Source organism: Bos mutus, chromosome 14 (assembly GCF_027580195.1).
Source record: "Bos mutus isolate GX-2022 chromosome 14, NWIPB_WYAK_1.1, whole genome shotgun sequence".
Lineage (NCBI taxonomy): Eukaryota > Metazoa > Chordata > Mammalia > Artiodactyla > Bovidae > Bos > Bos mutus.
In genome coordinates this window covers 69,508,199-69,526,808 of record NC_091630.1, presented here as the reverse complement: position 1 = coordinate 69,526,808, position 18,610 = coordinate 69,508,199, and the positions used below count along the sequence as shown (strand labels likewise).

At 54.0% G+C, this 18,610-nt stretch overlaps 1 protein-coding gene across 3 annotated transcripts in view; it reads left to right on the top strand.

Annotated features, from left to right (window-relative positions):
* Positions 1 to 18,610, top strand: part of ARHGAP39 (Rho GTPase activating protein 39) — a 57,704-nt gene that overhangs the window by 34,726 nt on the left and 4,368 nt on the right. For all 3 annotated transcript variants that reach the window (XR_011466807.1, XM_070382594.1, XM_070382596.1), the window contains 3 exons: positions 3,983 to 5,339; positions 6,965 to 7,526; positions 17,157 to 17,249. Coding sequence is in view for 2 of the 3 variants with exons in the window: in XM_070382594.1 (XP_070238695.1) it covers positions 3,983 to 5,339; positions 6,965 to 7,526; positions 17,157 to 17,249 (2,012 nt within the window). In the remaining variant the exon portion in view is untranslated. The remainder of the gene's footprint in view (positions 1 to 3,982; positions 5,340 to 6,964; positions 7,527 to 17,156; positions 17,250 to 18,610) is intronic.

Sequence of the window (18,610 nt, the reverse complement as noted above, 5' to 3'; positions counted from 1 at the left end):
CCATACATGACCACAGGAAAAACCATAGCCTTGACTAGATGAACCTTTGTTGGCAAAGTAATGTCTCTGCTTTTGAATATGCTATCTGGGTTGGTCATAACTTTCCTTCCAAGGAGTAAGCATCTTTTAATTTCATGGCTGCAGTCACCATCTGCAGTGATTTTGGAGACAACCAATAGACCACCATGAATATTATCAGCAGACCTTTGATGAAGGGGTAAAAGGAACGCAGTGGAGCCAAGATGGTCTCTTAAGAGACGTTGCTGGAACACCTGGACATCCACATGCAAGAAAGTGAATCTGGATGTAGACCTTACACCCTTCATGGAAATTAACTCAAGATGGATCACAGACCTGAATGGGAACACAAAACTATCTCCTAGAAGGTAACAGGAGAAAACCCAGATGACCTTGGGTTTGGCAATGACTTTCTAGGTATAACATTAAAGGCACGATTCATGAAAGAAACAATTGATAGGCTGGACTGTGTTAAAATTAAAAATTTCTGCTCTGCGAAAGACGAACTAGGAGAAAATGTTTGCAATAGACACAAATGATAAAGGACTGTAATCTGAAATATACAAAGAATTCTTAAAATGCAGCAGTAAGAAAACAACCTGCTTTTAAAATAGGCCAAAGAGCTGAACAGACACCTCAGCAAAGAACCTATACTGTTGGCACAGAAAAGCATGTGACAGATGCTCCACATCACTTGTCAGCAGGAAATGCAAAGTGAAACAAGAGTGAGATACCTCTGCAGGCCTGTTAGAGGAGCCAGAAGGCGGACACACTGACACCAGGTGCTGGCGAGGGTGTGGAGCAAGGGAACCCGCGGTCAGTGCTGGTGGGAGCACAGGAGGCTGCAGCTGCTAAGACTGAACACAGGGACTTCCCTGGGGTTCAGTGGTTAAGAATCCCCCATTCCAAGGCAAGGGGAGTCAGGTTCAGTGTCTGGTTGGGAAACTAGGTTTCCACATGCCACAGAGCAGCTAAGCCCGTGCACCCCAAGTACTGAGCCCATGCACCACAGCCGCTGAGCCCACGTGCCACAACTACTGAGCCTGTGTGCCATGACTGGAGGACGCCTTTGCACTGCAGGGAAAGATCCAGCATGATGCAATGCAGATTTCATGTACTGCAACCAAGACCTGACTCAGCCATAAATAATAAATATATTCTTTTAAAAACCTGAATATACTCTAAATGATTTGGCAGTACTACTCCTTGGTATTTACCAAAATGAGTTTGACATTTTATGTTCATATCAAATCCTGCACACAGATGTTTTTAGCATCTTTATTCATAGTTGCCAAAACAAGGTGTCCTTCGGTAGGTGAATAGAGAAGTAAACAGTTGTCCATCCAGACAATGGCTTATACAACACTAAAAAGAAATGAGCTGTCAGCCGTGAAGAGTCACCGAGGAGCTTAAGTGCATGTCACAAAGCGAAGACACCAGCCTGAGAGCCTGCACACTGCGTGATTGCACTCCTGACATTCTGGAGTCAGAGTATGTAGGTTTTCAGATTGCCTTTTTTGGAGGCCAAAGATTTGCTCATTGATTTGGCTTCAGAGATGCCTCCTATGGAGACAGTGAAAAGATCAGTGGTTGCCAGGGATTTGGGGAGGGGGATGAACAGACAGAGCATGTGGGTTTGGGGGGCAAAGAAAAATGCTCTGTACAACACTACAACGGTGGATACGTGTCTCTACATTTATGCAAACCCACAGAATGTACAACAGTAAGAGTGAGCCCTAATATCAACTAAGAATTTTGGTTGATTATAATGTGTCAGTGCTGGTCCATCAGTTGACAGTAGATGTTCTGTCTCTTGCGAAATGCTGATAATCGGGGAAGCTTTGTGTGAGTAGGTGCAGGGGGTACGTCGGAAATGTACATTTTTTTCTGCTCGGTTTTTCTGTGAACCTCAAAGTACTGTTAAAAAAATTTAAATATCAATAGATATTCTAGAACTGAAAAAAATATAATAAGAAAACTAAGAACTCAGTAGATGGACTCTTAAAAGGTTAGTAAATTAGACGGTAGATCAGAAAAATGTCTGCAGTGTGGAGAGTCCAGGGGATGAGAAGCACAGGACACAGCCTGAAACTTTGTGGAGCTCAGTGCAGAGGACAGCACCTGACTCCCAGAGAAGGAGAGAGGAAATGGGATGGAAGTAATATTTTTAAAGATATGGTCAGGAGTTTCCAGAAATCATAAAATATGTCAGACCACAGACTGAAGAAGCGCTATGAAGCAGACACTGACGCAAAGGTTCCAGATGTAGAAGGAAATGTAGAAAGTGAAAGTCGCTCAGTCACGTCCGACTCTTTGTGACCCTGTGGACTATACAGTCCATGGAATTCTCCAGGCCAGAATACTTTGCCCTCTCCAGGGGATCTCCCCAGCCCAGGGATCGAACCCAGGTCTTGCGCATTGCAGGTGTATTCTTAGAAGGAAGTCTTTAAAGCAGCTGGGAGTTTCTTGAGGGGGCAGTTGGAAGCGGGGAGCCTTGCGCACTGCTCCGGGCCTCTTGGTCTGCCGTGTCATGGCTGGTACAGCTGTGGGACGTGGGGCTGACCGTTAGTTGGTGGGCACGGTGTGTGATCAAGTCCCTGTATCGCCAGGGGCAGTGTCTCCGTGTTGTCATCAGGCAAATGAGACTCAGAAGAGCCTGAACACCCCTAGTGCCCCCTGCTAGGTGGAGGGGCCAGGATCTGGGCACACAACTCCCTGGGGCCACAGGTGCCCTTAGGAACGGGGAGCGGTTTTACCATCTTGGTCCAGGTGCGGAGTGCTGAGCGTGGCAGTGGGCAGTGCCAGCAGGGCAGTCAGCCCTTCTGGACTCATGGGGGCCTGTGGTTGGAGTCCAGGCCCTGAGAGGTGCTGCGCTGCGGGATGATCGGCTGTGTTGCGGGAGTGGGGAGGGTGCTAAACCCAGGATTCCAAAGCCACAGAGGCCTCTGGGAGCCCTCTGGTCCCCGGCGCTTCCGTCCAGGAGTGGTTCTGTGCCTGGTTCTGGCCTGGGACCAGAGCAGAGCCTCTCACAAGGGCCCTGGAGGAGCGTCCCCATGGGCAGCAGTAGGAGAGCCCCCTGGAGGGCTGCCGGGCTGACCTGGGAAGTGTGTGAGGAGGGCTCCCAGGCCAGGGGGCAGCTGCTCCAGGCTGCACGACCTGGGGTCAGGGCCTCAGCAGTGAAAGGTTCACAGCTCATCACAGCACCCGGCAGTACCAGGCCCCACAGCCTGCAGCCCCTGGGGCAGCTCTGAAAAGGACAGTGAGAGACGACCAGGCCTTCTGGGCTGACCTCACACACCCGTGAGGTCAAGGGGGGTGGTCATGGGTCCAGGCTGGCGAAGGGGTCAGATTTCCACCTCACCCCGGGAACCTGCCCCCACCAGACTCCCCTCAGGTAACCTGCCCCCCCCAGGACCTTCTCAGGTAACTATTCCCTCCAGGACTCCCCCCAGGACACCCCCAGGTAACCTGCTACCCCCAGGACCGCCCCCCCATGTAACCTGCTCCCCCCAGGAACCCTCTAGGTAACCTGTTACCCTCAGGACCCCCCTCCAGGTAACCTGCTCCCCCCAGGGCTCCCTCCAGGTAACCTGCCCCCAGGACCCCCCCCCCCCAGATAACCTGCCCCCTGGCCAACTCCCCAGGTAACCTCTCCCCAGAACCCCCCCAAGTAACCTGCTCCCCAGGACCCCCCAGGTAACCTGCTCCCCAGGATCCCCCAGGTAACCTCCCCAGAACTCCCCCAGGTAACCTGCCCCCGCTCAGGGTTCCCCCAGGTAACCTGCTCTCCCCAGGACTGCCCCCCACATAACCTGCTCCCCCCAGGTAACCTGCCCAGGACTGCCCCCGCCCGCAACCTGCTCCCCCCAGGGCTCCCTCCAGGTCACCTGCCCCCTGGCCAACTCCCCAGGTAACCTGCCCCCCCAGGACCTCCTCAGGTAACCTGCTCCCCACCCCCTACCAGGACCTCCTCTCTCCGCTGGAACTCGGGCACCAAGGAGCGCATGCTCATCAAAGTTGCCGACAGGGAGCCCAGCTTCCTCTCCCCCCAGGGCAATGGCTACGCCCTGGACAGCCAGCCTGGGGGTCGCTCCCGCAGGCCCTCCGGAGGACAGCACTCGCCCAGCCTGCAGACCTTCACCCCTGATGCGGACAGCCCCGTCTTCTTCCCGGAGCGGAGGCCGTCACCTTTCCCGAAGAGGGCTGAGCTAGGGAGCTGCTCCCCGCTGCTGGCCCAGCCCCGCCGGCCCGCTGGAGACTCGCAGCCTTCCTCACCACGCTACGCCTACGAGCCCCCCCTCTATGAGGAGCCCCCCGTGGAGTACCAGGCCCCGCTCTACGACGAACCCCCCATGGATGTGCAGTTTGAGGCCGGCTCGCCCCGGCGGTCTCCTGGCCGCAAGCCACCCAAGGCAGCCTCTGCGTCGCCCTACCAGCAGCTGGTGCTCACCAGGCAGAAGTGCCCCGAGCGCTACCTGAGCCTGGAGTACAGCCCTGCCGGCAAGGAGTACGTGCGGCAGCTGGTGTACGTGGAGCAGGCCAGCTCCAGCCCCAAGCTGCGGGCAGGCCCGCGGCACAAGTACACGCCTCACCCGGGGGGCGGCTCACTGTCTCTGCAGCCCAGCCCCTGCCTGCTGCGTGACCAGCGCCTGGGGGCCACGTCCTCGCTGGGGGTTGTGTCTGGGGACTATAGCAGCATGGAGGGGCCCGAGCTGCGGCCCGCCCCACCGCCCACGCCCCTGCCCCAGGCCCAAGACGATGCCATGTCCTGGTCTAGCCAGCAGGACACCATGTCTTCCACGGGCTACTCCCCCAGCACGCGCAAGAGGAAGAGCAGGAACCCCTCCGTGTGCCATGCTCCCAGCGCCCCGCCCGCTGAGGGCCCCGGGGACTGCGACCCGCTGAGCCAGCAGCCCCTGACGGATGAGCGGCCTCTGTGTGGACCCGGCCTGACGCCCATAAAGCGCACAGAGGGGGAGGCGGGGGACGGGGAGGGCCACCGGGGCCCGGCTGAGCCCTTCCTGGCACAGGCCCGGCTGGCCTGGGAGGCACAGCAAGCCCACCTGCACATGAAGCAGAGGGGCAGCTGGGACTCGCAGCAGGATGGCTCGGGCTACGAGAGTGACGGGGCGGTGCCGCTGCCGATGCCCGGGCCCGTGGTGCGTGCCTTCAGTGAGGATGAGGCACTGGCCCAGCAGGAGAGCAAGCACTGGCAGAGGGGTGCTTTGGACAGGCTCGCCTTCCCGCAGGTCCTGCTCGAGAAGAGCGTCTCCGTGCAGACCAGCCTGGCCTCCCCGGAGCCCTACCTGCACCCCTCTCAGGTAGGCACTCACAGGCGGGTCCTGGGCAGGGGTGGGGCAGGTCAGCACCCCGAGACGTGTGTGGCCTCACAGTTCCTGGCGGGCCTGAGGACAGACGGTGGATGGCCGCCGGGGTCTCCACCAGCACAGAGGTCTCACCTCGGCTCCTGCTAACTGGGGAGCCAAAGGCACATCCTGATTCCAGGACGCAGAGGCAGCCACCCGCCCTCTGCTCCCTGAGCCTCTGCCTCCCACCTATGAACAGGCACAGTGAGAAGCTGTGCAGGTGGAGTGCCGGGCCCTCCTTGGTGGCCAGAGACTCCGGGGCCAGGCTCCTTAGGTGCACCCCCAGCCCTGATGCAGAAGACATGCCATGCCCAAGAACCAGGACGTCTTAGGTGGCCAGTGTTCCCTGGGGCAGGGCCACCTTAGTGTACTCCAGATTGGAGTGTTCAGAGCAGCGTCTCTGTCTGTGGCTTGTAACACAGGAGGGCATCAGGACAGACGGGCAGGGCAGGGGCAGGTGGTGGGTGGGGTGTGGGCAGCTGCGTCCTGTGGCACCCAGCTCCCAGCCTGATCTGGACGGAAGGACACGTGGGCTCCGAGGGCCTGACTGAGGTCCATGCCAGGTGCTGCCGGGTGAGGTGGCTTCCTGCCCCAGGGGTTGGGGAGGCTGTGCAGGTGTGGGCACGACCTGCCAGGAGAAGGAGGGGCCGGGGGCATCCCCCGTGCCTCTGATGCCTGGGAATCCTTGTGTGTTTGTTGGGGAGGTGTGGCAGTGGCGGCCCAGAGAAGGTTGCGTTCCTCTGTCAAGCACGGTTGGCATCTGGGGCTCTCTGTGTCCTTGAGGGGCTGCCCTTCCCACTTGAACCGGCAGAAGCCACAGCGCTCTCCCCCTTGCCCACCCTCACGCATGGTCGGCCCCCTGCCTGGGGGGCCGTGTGAGTCCGGGACGCGGTGTCCCATGGGCCACACGAGCTCCTCCTACTCCCAGACTGTGCTGGCCTCCCGACCCTCGGTCTTTGGACCAGGGTGGGTGCCTCCCAGAGGCCGAGCCCCCAGGGAAAAGTTGGTCCCGTCTCAGCCTCGTGAGGCACTTAGACCAGGGTGAGGATGGCGGACCATGGGTGGATGGGCAGACAGGTGAGGACAGCAGACATGGCTGAGGCGGGCGGACAGGGGTGAGGAGGGCAGACGGGTGAGGAGGGCGGACATGGACTGAGGCGGGCAGACGGGCGAGGTGGGCAGATGGGTGAGGAGGGTGGACATGGACTGAGGTGGGCAGACGGGCAAGGTGGGCAGACGGGTGAGGAGGGTGGACATGGACTGAGGTGGGCAGACGGGCAAGGTGGGCAGACGGGTGAGGAGGGTGGACATGGACTGAGGCGGGCAGACGGGCAAGGTGGGCAGACGGGTGAGGAGGGTGGACATGGACTGAGGCAGGCAGACAAGTGTGAGGTGGGTGGACAGGGGTGAGGTGGGCGGACGGGGGTGAGGAGGGCGGGCATGGACTGAGGCGGGCAGACTGGGATGAGGTGGGCAGAGCTGAGTCCCAGGCCTCTCTCCTCCAGCAGCGTTTGGGCCTATGTGGGGTGGGGGCCACACTTCTCCACTGACTGGCTCATGTGGGCCCCTCCGTCCCCCAGTCTGAGGACCTTGGCACCTGCGCCCAGTTCGAGAGCAGCCGGCAGGCCCGGAGTGTGATGCCCAGTGCCAGCTGCGTGTTCCCCACCTTCACGCTCCGCAAGCCGTCCTCGGAGACAGACATCGAGAACTGGGCCTCCAAGCACTTCAACACCCACACACAGGGCCTCTTCCGGCGGAAGGTGTCCATCGCCAACATGCTGGCCTGGAGCAGTGAGTCCATCAAGAAGCCCATGATCGTGACCAGCGACCGCCACGTGAAGAAAGAGGCCTGCGAGGTCTTCAAGTTGATTCAGATGTACATGGGCGACCGGCGCGCCAAGGCAGACCCGCTGCACGTGGCCCTGGAGATCGCCACCAAAGGCTGGAGCGTGCAGGGCCTGCGGGATGAGCTCTACATCCAGCTGTGCCGGCAGACCACCGAGAACTTTCGCCTTGAGAGCCTGGCCCGTGGCTGGGAGCTTATGGCCATCTGCCTGGCCTTCTTCCCACCCACGCCCAAGTTCCACTCCTACCTGGAGGGCTACATCTACCGGCACATGGACCCTGTCAACGATACCAAAGGTAAGAATGGCCCAGGCGGGCACTGGCTCTGCCACTGGCTCAGGGGCGGCTGCGGCAGGTCCCCTGCCTGGGCTCAGTGCTGGGCCTGCAGGCAGCAGGCACACACAGGCACCGCCTCTCGAGGGCACACCCTTGGCTTCCACAGGGACACAGGGTCCTCAGGGATCCCCTCTCAGCACAGAGGCCCTGAGGAGAGCCGCTCCAGGTGTGCCGCCGTCCCGGCCGCTGGCTGAGAGATGTGGCTGCATGTCACACCTGCATCCCCACCAGCCAGCGTCTGCTCCCTCCGAGGCCCCATCCCAGTGGCCCTGCCTAATGAGGGCGCTTACTGCATCCACCCCGGCTGGGCTCACACTGTCCCTTGAGGCCATTTCAGGAGGGCTTCTGAGAGCAGCAAGGAGCTGGGCACTTGGCCCAGCACCAGGGCTGAGGTGACCAGTAGGCTGTTGTGGTGCTGTGAACTGAGATGGCCCTGAGCTGTGTCAGGGGTCAGAGGTTGGGAACGTCATAGCAGCAACCTACTGACGGCTGCCTGGGGCCGAGTGCAGGCTGCGTCTGGAGGCCATGTGTCAGGTCTGTGTGGCCCTGACCTGACCTGCGTGGGGAGGACGCTGGGCCACAGTCCTGCCAGCCAGGTGGTGCACGTCCTGGGCCTGGGCCAGCGCCAGGGTGGGGCTGCAGGAGCACCTGCCCGTGCAGCAGCCGTCAGCCACCCTGTGCTCCTGAGTGTCCTCCATGCTGTAGATGGCTTGGGGCGAGTGGTCACCTGGCCTGGCCTGACCAGGGCCTTGCTCCTGCCCAGCCGTGGGTGCCGAGGCACGTGCACACAGTGGGGAGGGCTGCAGGCAGTGTGGGTCCTGGGAGGCGCGTCAAGCACAGGGACCGTCCAACACGCCAGCTGTTGGGAAGCACATCTCGGAAGCCTTGACGTTTTCACTCAGGCGTGTACCTTTGGAAGCATGATCCCTGAACACCACAGACAGGCCTCCCCAGGTTGCTCCCGGGGTGAGGCAGGCGCCCTGGGTCTGTCTCTGTCCTCTCAGACCTTCCCAGGTGCAGGTGGGCCTTCAGTAGCTTCATGGTTCACCTCAGCCTCTTCCAAAAAGGACTTGAAATGTCCCTGCTGTGAGCTGGAGGTTTGGAAATGTGTTTCCACCACTTAGCACGCAGCCTGCGGGGCTCCAGCAGTGCTGCTGAGTGACAGCTGAGTGAGCGGTGGACAGAGGCCAGAGGCTTGGGGCCGGCCCCTCTCTCGCCGGGGCGCCTGTGCAGAGCCGGGCACTGCCCAGCAGGACAGTGCCGCTGGCTCCGCGGTCAGTGAGCCTCTGGCCTGACGTCTGTGCTGTGGGAGCCAGGCGGAATAGAGGCTCAGCCCGGCAGCCATGCTTGCCCAGCCCCGGTGGTCTCTGTCCACAGACCACACTGGGTCTGTGTGCTTCTGCAAGCTGGGCCCCGTGTCTGGGCTGTGGGGTCTGGTCTTACATCAGTGGCACAGGGTTGCCCTCCTGTCAGAGCCCTGTCTCCAGCTGTGAGACCCACTCCTGGGTGAGCACCAGCACAGAAGAGCGGCCTTGAGAGAACGTGGGTGCTGGCCACTGGTCAGGAAGACAGGCCCCCTCAGCCCAGGGGGACGAGCCTGGAAGGACATGCAGTCTGTCCCGGGAGCAGTGGTGAGGGCAAAGCTGAGCTGCTCCCGCACGCGGGGCCTCACCCAGCTGCTCCCTGCCTTGGCCTCAGAAGCTGTAGTTCATCTGCCAGCATATGTGTGACGTCTGCTGTGTGGTCACAACCTCGAGGGACCAAGGTACCGCACAGTGAACCCAAGTTCATGTGAGCTCCTGCCCCCCTGGCTTAACCTCGTCTCATGTGATCACATCTTTGTGCCAACCACCCCCAGGTGACTCACAGCTTGTGTGCCCTGGACCCCCCTGAGCATGCTGACAGCACAGGTGTCCCAGGGTTTGGCGACAGCACACCAACTGCAGCTCCTGCAGGAGCACCCTGAGGGACGCTCAGTGCAAGCGCCTCTTGCCTGCAGCAGGCGTTTATCCTCTGGGTAAAGATAGCAGGCTGGACACGTACATTTACTTGCATCCCACCTTGAGTTCATGGTAAAAACAGTGAGGGAATCTTTTAAACACAAAAAAAGAAACCTCGCAAGGAAATGTGAAATACTGCAGTCACTATGGAAAATAGAATGGCAATTTCTCAAAAGATAAAAATATAATTAGTATAGGACTCGACAATTCCACTTATGAGTAAATACCCGAAATAATTGAAAGCAGAGACGTGAATAGATATTTGCACACCTGTGTTCATAGCACCATGTTGACAACAGCCAAGAGGTAGAAAGCAGCCAGGTATCCATTGATGGATGAACAGATAAAGTAGAATGTCATCTGTACATACAGTGGAGTATTATTCAGCCTAAATCAGTTCAGTTCAGTTTAGTCGCTCAGTCGTGTCCGACTGTTTGCGACCCCATAAACTGCAGCATGCCAGGCCTCCCTGTCCGTCTCCAACTCTTGGAGTTCACTCAAACTCATGTCCGTTGAGTCAGTGATGCCATCCAACCATCTCATCCTCTGTCATCCCCTTCTCCTCCTGCCATTAATCTTTCCCAGAATCAGGGTCTTTTCAAATGAGTCAGCTCTTCGTATCAGGTGGCCAAAGTATTGGACTTTGAGCTTCAACATCAATCCTTCCAATGACACCCAGGACTGATCTCCTTTAGGATGGACTGGTTGGATCTCCTTGTAGTCCAAGGGACATTCAAGAGTCTTCTCCAACACCACAGTTCAAATGCATCAATTCTTTGGCCCTCAGCTTTCTTTACAGTCCAACTCTCACATCCATACATGACTACTGGAAACACCATAGCCTTGACTAGATGGACCTTTGTTGGCAAAGTAATGTCTCTGCTTTTTAATATGCTGTCTAGGTTGGTCATAACTTTCCTTCCAAGGAGTAAGCATCTTTTAATTTCATGGCTGCAGTCACCATCTGCAGTGATTTTGGAGCCCCCCAAAATAGTCAGCCACTCTTTCCCCATCTATTTACCATGAAGTGATGGGACCGGATGCCATGATCTTAGTTTTCTGAATGTTGAACTTTAAGCCAACTTTTTTACTCTCCACTTTCACTTTCATCAAGAGGCTCTTTAGTTCCTCTTCACTTTCTGCCATAAGGGTGGCGACATCTGCATATCTGAGGTTATTGATATTTCTCCCAGCAGTCTAGATTCCAGCTTGTGATTCATCCAGCCCAGCGTTTCTCATGATGTACTCTGCATGTAAGTTAAATGAGCAGGGTGACAATATACAGCCTTGACGTACTCCTTTTCCTATTTCAAACCAGTCTGTTGTTCCATGTCCAGTTCTTTTGCTTCCTGACCTTCATACAGGTTTCTCAGGAGGCAGATCAGGTGGTCTGGTATTCCCATGTCTTTCAGAATTTTCCACAGTTGATTGTGATCCACAGAGTCAAAGGCTTTGGCATAGTCAATAAAGCAGAAATAGATGTTTTTCTGGAACTCTCTTGCTTTTTCTGTGATCCAGCGGATGTTGGCAATTTGATCTCTGGTTCCTCTGCCTTTTCTAAAAGCCAGCTTGAACATCTGGAAGTTCACGGTTCACATATTGCTGAAGCCTTGCTTGGAGAATTTTGAGCATCACTTTGCTAGCGTGTGAGATGAGTGCAATTGTGTGGTAGTTTGAGCATTCTTTGGCATTGCCTTTCTTTGGGATTGAAATGAAAACCGACTTTTTCCAGTCCTGTGGCCATTGCTGAGTTTTCCAAATTTGCTGGCATATTGAGTGCAGCACTTTCACAGCATCATCTTTTAGGATTTGAAATAGTTCAGCTGGAATTCCATCACCTCCACTAGCTTTGTTCGTAGTGATGCTTCCTAAGGCCCACTTGACTTCACATTCCAAGATGTCTGGCTCTAGGTGAGTGATCACACCATTGTGATTATCTGGATCGTGGAGATCTTTTTTGTATAGTTCTTCTGTGTATTCTTGCCATCTCTTCTTAATATCTTCTGCTTCTGTTAGGTCCATACCATTTCTGTCCTTTATTGAGCCCCTCTTTGCATGAAATGTTCCCTTGGTATCTCTTAATTTTCTTGAAGAGATCTCTAGTTTTTCCCATTCTATTATTTTCCTCTATTTCTTTGCACTGATCACTGAGGAAGGCTTTCTTGTCTATGATGAACTGTGGACAGAGGTTCGTGACATTGTACAGGAGACAGAGAGCAAGACCGTCCCCAAGAAAAGTAAATGCAAAAAAGCAAAATGGCTGTCTGAGGAGACCTTACAAAAAGCTGTGAAAAGAGAAGCGAAAAGAAAGGAGAAAAGGAAAGATATACCCATTTCAATGCAGAGTTCCAAAGAATAGCAAAGAGAGGTAAGAAAGCCTTCCTCAGCTTAAATAGGGAAGGAGATTCTGGCACAGGTTACGATATAGATGAACCTTGAAAACATTAGGGTGAGTGAATTAAGCCAGACCCCAAAAGACAAATATATGAATCTACCCATGAGGTCCTTCCCTGTGTGTGTTTAGTTGCTCAGTCGTGTATGACTCTTAGCGACCCCATGGACTGTAGCTCACCAGGCTCCTCTGTCCATGGAATTTTCCAGGCAAGAATACTGGAGTGGCTTGCCATTTCCTACTCCAGGGGCTGTTCCCGACCCAGAGACTGAATCTGCCTTTCCTGCATTTCAGGTGGATTCTTTACCACTAGCACCACGTGTCCCTGGAGCAGTCAAATTCGGAGAGACAGAACAGCGGTGCCGTAGGTTATAAGGAAGGAGAAAGGGAGAGTTGTTTGAGTCGTAGTTTCCACTGGGGAAGAAGCACTGCAGGTGGGTGGTGGTGGTGACACAGTGACACAAAGGATTAATAACCTGAACTGTACAATTGAAATTGTTAGAATGGCAAGTTTTATGGTATGTACATTTTATTATAATAAAAATACTAAAACCCACCAGGACAAAGACGAGGGAAGAGGAAAAACAATCATGTTTTGGAAGCTGAAAAGCAAATGGACAAGTGGTGAAAAACTCATTTGGCAGACCAAGAAACATGGATCCCAAGCAGGTGGTGGGGAAGCTGAAAAGTTGAAGCAGTTGGCAAAGCCTGAGAAGTTCAGTAGCAGGGGCGAGCATCCTCCACAGTGGTGTGAAAGTGGGAGTGACCGTGGCGCTGAGAACAGAGGGCGTAGCTGGAGGTCTGCGTGAGAAACAAAGCAGCCACACTTCAAGGATCTGGGTCGCAGAGCGGGTGTGTTATTTGCTGTCGTGTCCGACTCTTTGGGACCCCATGGACAGTAGCCCACCAGGCTCCTCTGTCCATGGGATTCTCCAGGCAAGAATACTAGAATGGGTGGCCATTGCCTTCTCCAGGGGATCTTCCCAACCCATGGATCGAACCCAGGTCTCCTGCATTGCAGGGAGATTCTGTACTGTCTGAACCACCAGAGAAGCCTAGAGCATCTGGACTCAAATGTCAGCCACTTTTTAAAAATAATCCATATCCTGAGCCATGAAGCAAGTCTCAGTAAAAGTTAAAGAATATGAGTCAAAGAAAGTGTGTCCTCTAACCACAATGGAATTAAACTGACAATCAGCAACACACAGATACCTGGAAAATCCTTGAGTATTTGGAAACTAAACATGATACTGAACAATTCATGGGTCAAATAAAAATGAAAAGAGAATATAGAAAGTATTTTGAACTGAAAGAAAATAGAAACAAAACATGTTAAAATTAGTGTGATGGAGCTAAAGCAGTTCTTAGAGGGAAACTTCCAGCACCTAATGTCTGTACTAGGAAATAGATCACGTAGCTCCTACATTGAGAAATGTTAGAAAGGAGAGAGAGAGGAAATATGCCAAAAGTAAGGAGAAGAAAGGAAATGATGATTAGAGTAGAAATCAGTGAAAGAGAAAACAGAAAAAACCATCTGGAAAATCAGTGAAACAAAAACCTGATTATTTGAGAAGGTCAACAAAATTAACAAACCTCCATACAGACTAACCAGGACAAAAAGACATAAATTACCAGTTTCAAGAACGAGAGATGATATCACTACAGATTCAACAGATGTTGAAAGGATAATAAAAAAAATACTGTGAACAACTTTTATGTCAGTATTTTTGACAATTTAGAGGAAATAGACAAATTCCTCTAAGAACACAGACTACCAAAGATCATTCAGTAAGAAATAGATCAGATCAGATCAGTCGTTCAGTCGTGTCCGACTTTGCGACTCCATGAATCGCAGCACGCCAGGCCTCCCTGTCCATCACCAACTCTTGGAGCTCACTGAGATTCACGTCCATCGAGTCAGTGATGCCATCCAGCCATCTTATCCTCTGTCATCCCCTTCTCCTCCTGCCCCCAATCCCTCCCAGCACCAGGGTCTTTTCCAATGAATCAACTCTTCGCATGAGGTGGCCAAAGTACTGGAGTTTCAGCTTTAGCATCATTCCTTCCAAAGAAATCCCAGGGCTGATCTCCTTCAGAATGGACTGGTTGGATCTCCTTGCAGTCCAAGGGACTCTCAAGAGTCTTCTCCAACACCACAGTTCAAAAGCATCAATTCTTCGGCGCTCAGCCTTCTTCACAGTCCAACTCTCACATCCATACATGACCACAGGAAAAACCATAGCCTTGACTAGACGGACCTTTGTTGGCAAAGTAATGTCTCTGGTTTTGAATATGCTATCTGGGTTGGTCATAACTTTCCTTCCAAGGAGTAAGCGTCTTTTAATTTCATGGCTGCAGTCACCATCTGCAGTGATTTGGGAGCCAGAAAAATAGTCTGACACTGTTTCCACTGTTTCCCCATCTATTTCCCATGAAGTGATGGGACCGGATGCCATGATCTTCGTTTTCTGAACGTTGAGCTTTAAGCCAACTTTTTCACTCTCCACTTTCACTTTCATCAAGAGGCTTTTGAGTTCCTCTTCACTTTCTGCCATAAGGGTGGTGTCATCTGCATATCTGAGGTTATTGATATTTCTCCCAGCAATCTTGATTCCAGCTTGTGTTTCTTCCAGTCCAGCGTTTCTCATGATGTACTCTGCATATAAGTTAAATAAGCAGGGTGACAATATACAGCCTTGACGTACTCCTTTTCCTATTTAGAACCAGTCTGTTGTTCCATGTCCAGTTCTTTTGCTTCCTGACCTGCATACAGGTTTCTCAGGAGGCAGATCAGGTGGTCTGGTATTCCCATGTCTTTCAGAATTTTCCACAGTTGATTGTGATCCACACAGTCAAAGGCTTTGGCATAGTCAATAAAGCAGAAATAGATGTTTTTCTGGAACTCTCTTGCTTTTTCTGTGATCCAGCGGATGTTGGCAATTTGATCTCTGGTTCCAATGCCTTTTCTAAAACCAGCTTGAACATCAGGAAGTTCATGGTTCACATATTGCTGAAGCCTTGCTTGGAGAATTTTGAGCATTACTTTACTAGCGTGTGAGATGAGTGCAATTGTGCGGTAGTTTGAGCATTCTCTGGCATTGCCTTTCTTTGGGATTGGAATGAAAACTGGCCTTTTCCAGTCCTGTGGCCACTGCTGAGTTTTCCAAATTTGCTGGCATATTGAGTGCAGCACTTTCACAGCATCATCTTTCAGGGTTTCAAATAGCTCAACTGGAATACCATCACCTCCACTAGCTTTGTTCGTAGTGATGCCTTCTAAGGCCCACTTGACTTTACATTCCAGGATGTCTGGCTCTAGGTCAGTGATCACACCATCGTGATTATCTGGGTCGTGTGATCACACCATCGTGATTATCTGGGTCGTGAAGATCTTTTTTGTACAGTTCTTCTGTGTATTCTTGCCATCTCTTCTTAATATCTTCTGCTTCTGTTAGGTCCATACCATTTCTGTCCTTTATCGAGCTCATTTTTGCATGAAATGTTCCTTTGGTATCTCTGATTTTCTTGAAGAGATCCCTAGTCTTTCCCATTCTGTTGTTTTCCTCTATTTCTTTGCATTGATCGCTGAAGAAGGCTTTCTTATCTCTTCTTGCTATTCTTTGGAACTCTGCATTCAGATGTTTATATCTTTCCTTCTCTCCATTGCTTTTCGCTTCTCTTCTTTTCACAGCTATTTGTAAGGCCTCTATTTCTTATCTATTTCAGAAAAATCATATATCTACTAAAGAAATTAAATTAGGACTTTAAAACTCTCCCACAAAGAAAATGCCAGGCCCAGATGGCCTCACTAGAGAATTATCAAATGCTTGCTTGTGTAGCAATTCTTTACCAACTCAGAAAACAGAAGTGGAAGGACTATCTCCCAGTTCTCTCTGTATCAAAATTAGAAAAGAACATTACCAAAAATTTGAAAAAAAAAAAAGCACAGATAGTATCCCTCATGAACATAGTACAAAAACTTAACAGTATTTTTGACTAATTGAATTCAATAATATATTAAAACGATAATGCACCTTGAGTACGTGGGGTTTATCTAAGAAAGGGAAAGTTGGTTTAACATTCTAAATATGAGTCATTGTGATTTGTCATATTAGCAGAATAAAAAAAATCATATGAGCATATCAGTAAGTGGAGAAAAAAGCATTTGACAAAATCCAGCATTCCATTCCTGACAAAAACTCTGAACTGGGAAGAGAAGGCAGCCTCTCCCACCTAGCTACCTGTTTATTTGCCCAAGCCCTGTCAGCGAGGGCAGTGCCACCCCGTAGAAGTGAGCACAGCTGACCAACAGCTCTTGGTCTCTGGCATTTTCTATGAGACAGAACCAGTGCTCTTTGGAGAAGCAACTGATTCTAAGGGTGGGGTTGGGAATGTACATATTGTTGTTCGGTTGCTAAGTCGTGTGCGACTCTTTGTGACCCTGTGGACTGCAGCACGCACGCCAGGCTTCCCTGCCCTTCACCATCTCCCGGAGTTTGCTCACACTGATGTCTGTCGAGGGGAGGAAGTGCTGGAAGGGATGAGGGTTGACACAGGGCTGTGTTAGAGAACACAGCTCCCGGGGCCAAAGCTGGAGCACTGAACAGCAGAATAAAGCATATTGGGTTATAACCCAAAGTGTAATTAGGTAAATAACAGCTTCCCCATCCAGAAGAATTACAAATAATATATGTAGGTAAGAGGGTCCACCGTGATGGGAGGTAGCTCCCACCTCAGTGTGGACCGTGCACCCCAACTTCCTTCTGGAGCATGGGACGGGGGAGGAGGGGCTGTGTCAGCGGTGCCGAGTGGGAGGCGCCCCGACTGGCCAGAGAGGGGAGCCCGGCGCCCCCCCTTGCTCAGCGTCCCCTCAGCCATGTAGGAACCCCACGGCTGGCCTGGGGCCTCCTCAGGGTTCTCCCCACCCCTTCCGTCCTGTCAGCCAGAGGGTCAGGAGCTGACCACAGTCCCTCCCCTCTGCCTGCGGGCATCTTGCTGGCACTTCCCCAGCCACGTGGCCCGGACAGGCCCTCACACCCACCCCTGTCCCGGGAGTGAGCAGGACACTCGCCTTCACCCCTCAAGGAGCCCCGCAGGCTGGGCCGTCACCCACCAGCCACCCGGGGTCAGCCCCGCATGGGGCCGTGTGGGCTCGTGTTCCTCTGTGTTCTGTGGCCTCACCCTCTGTTTGCTCCCCAGTGACCCAGCACATGAAAGCGCTCCTGGAAAGGAACACTAAGAAGAAGTCCAAGTTGAGAAAGAAACCCAAGCCTTATGTTGAGGAGCCGGATGGTAGGGCCTCTCCCGCAGCCCCGGGCGCTGCGCTGCACAGCTCTGCTCTCCGGCTCGGCCGCCTGGCCCCCTCTCTCTAACCACTTCCGGGCTGGGGTGCGGGGGGCACTAACTGCCAGGCCTCCTCCAGAGGGGGCTGAAGCCTGCTTGTCGACAGGGCTTCCTGGGAGAGGCCGCGCCGCCCTGTCTCGGCTTCCGCGGTGCTCGGGACACTCTCCGGTGTGCATGCTGGGCGCACAGTGCGGAGGGGCCTGCTGGAGGCAGCCCCTGGTGTGGGAGTGCCCTGGGGGCCAAGCCGGGCCTCGGTTCCCTGGCAGGGCCCCCAGCACACTCAGGGGTTCCCCAGCCTCCCTCCCCCAGCATTCCCATCCCTGCCCTTCTGGGCCCTGGCTCAGGAACCCCACCCCTGCCCAAGCTCCAGGGAAGCCTTGTTAGCTCAAGGCTGTGTACCCTCCCCCACCAGGAGAGCCAGTGGTGCATTGCTGTGCCGTGAACTGCCCCTCTTGGCACCAATATCCTGGGACTAGCTCCCAGCCTGCCTACACCCAGTTACCCGCACTTGCCCCACTCTTCTTCCTCTGGGAAGTGCCTGGCTGGCTGCTGCCTGTGCCAGGAGAAAGGAGGCAGCTGCCATCTGGGATTCCAGGGCACCCTTGAGCCACTGTTGTCGTGGGTAGGAGCAGGTGGGGTCCTGAGCTCCTGCCCAAGCCAATCCACAAGAGCAGTGCAGCCATGAGCAGGGTTGGGGGTGATCGGAGCCCTGAGTGGGTCAGAGAAGGGAGCCAGACCCTTGGGACCCTGCAGAGCATGTGCCAAGAGGCAGCAGGTTCTGGCCACACTTGGTGGCCTTTGAGGTTCATGGCCTGGGCCCTGGCACAGCAGCAAGGCTCTGGGAGAACTGCTTTGTCAGCCTCTGGACGCGGGGTTCAGAGCAGAGTCCCCCACACCACCAGAGGGTTCCCTGGGCTGAGCGCTGGACATGGGGCTCAGAGCAGGGTCCCCCCACACTTCCAGAGGGTTCCCTGGGCTGGACGCTGGGCACTGAGCAAACACCCCGTAGTCTTGGCCCAGGAGGATGTGCCCTGGGACTCCAGCAGTGGTGGTTCTCAGTTGAGTCCTCACTCTGCCAGATTCCGAGGTCGGCCCTTAATGGGCACCCGTCCCCGTCCTGCAGATACGGAATCAGGCCAGGAAGGGCTGCACCACCAACCCTAGGTGAGAGGTGCAGGAAGCCCCATGAGACCTGTGGCAGGAGGGCGGGGCAGGTCTGCCCGTGGGCCCCAAGCCCAGGGACAGAAGCAGTCACCCAAGGGAGAGGGGGCTTGCACCCAGGATGGGGAGCGGGAGCGCTGCTGCCAGGT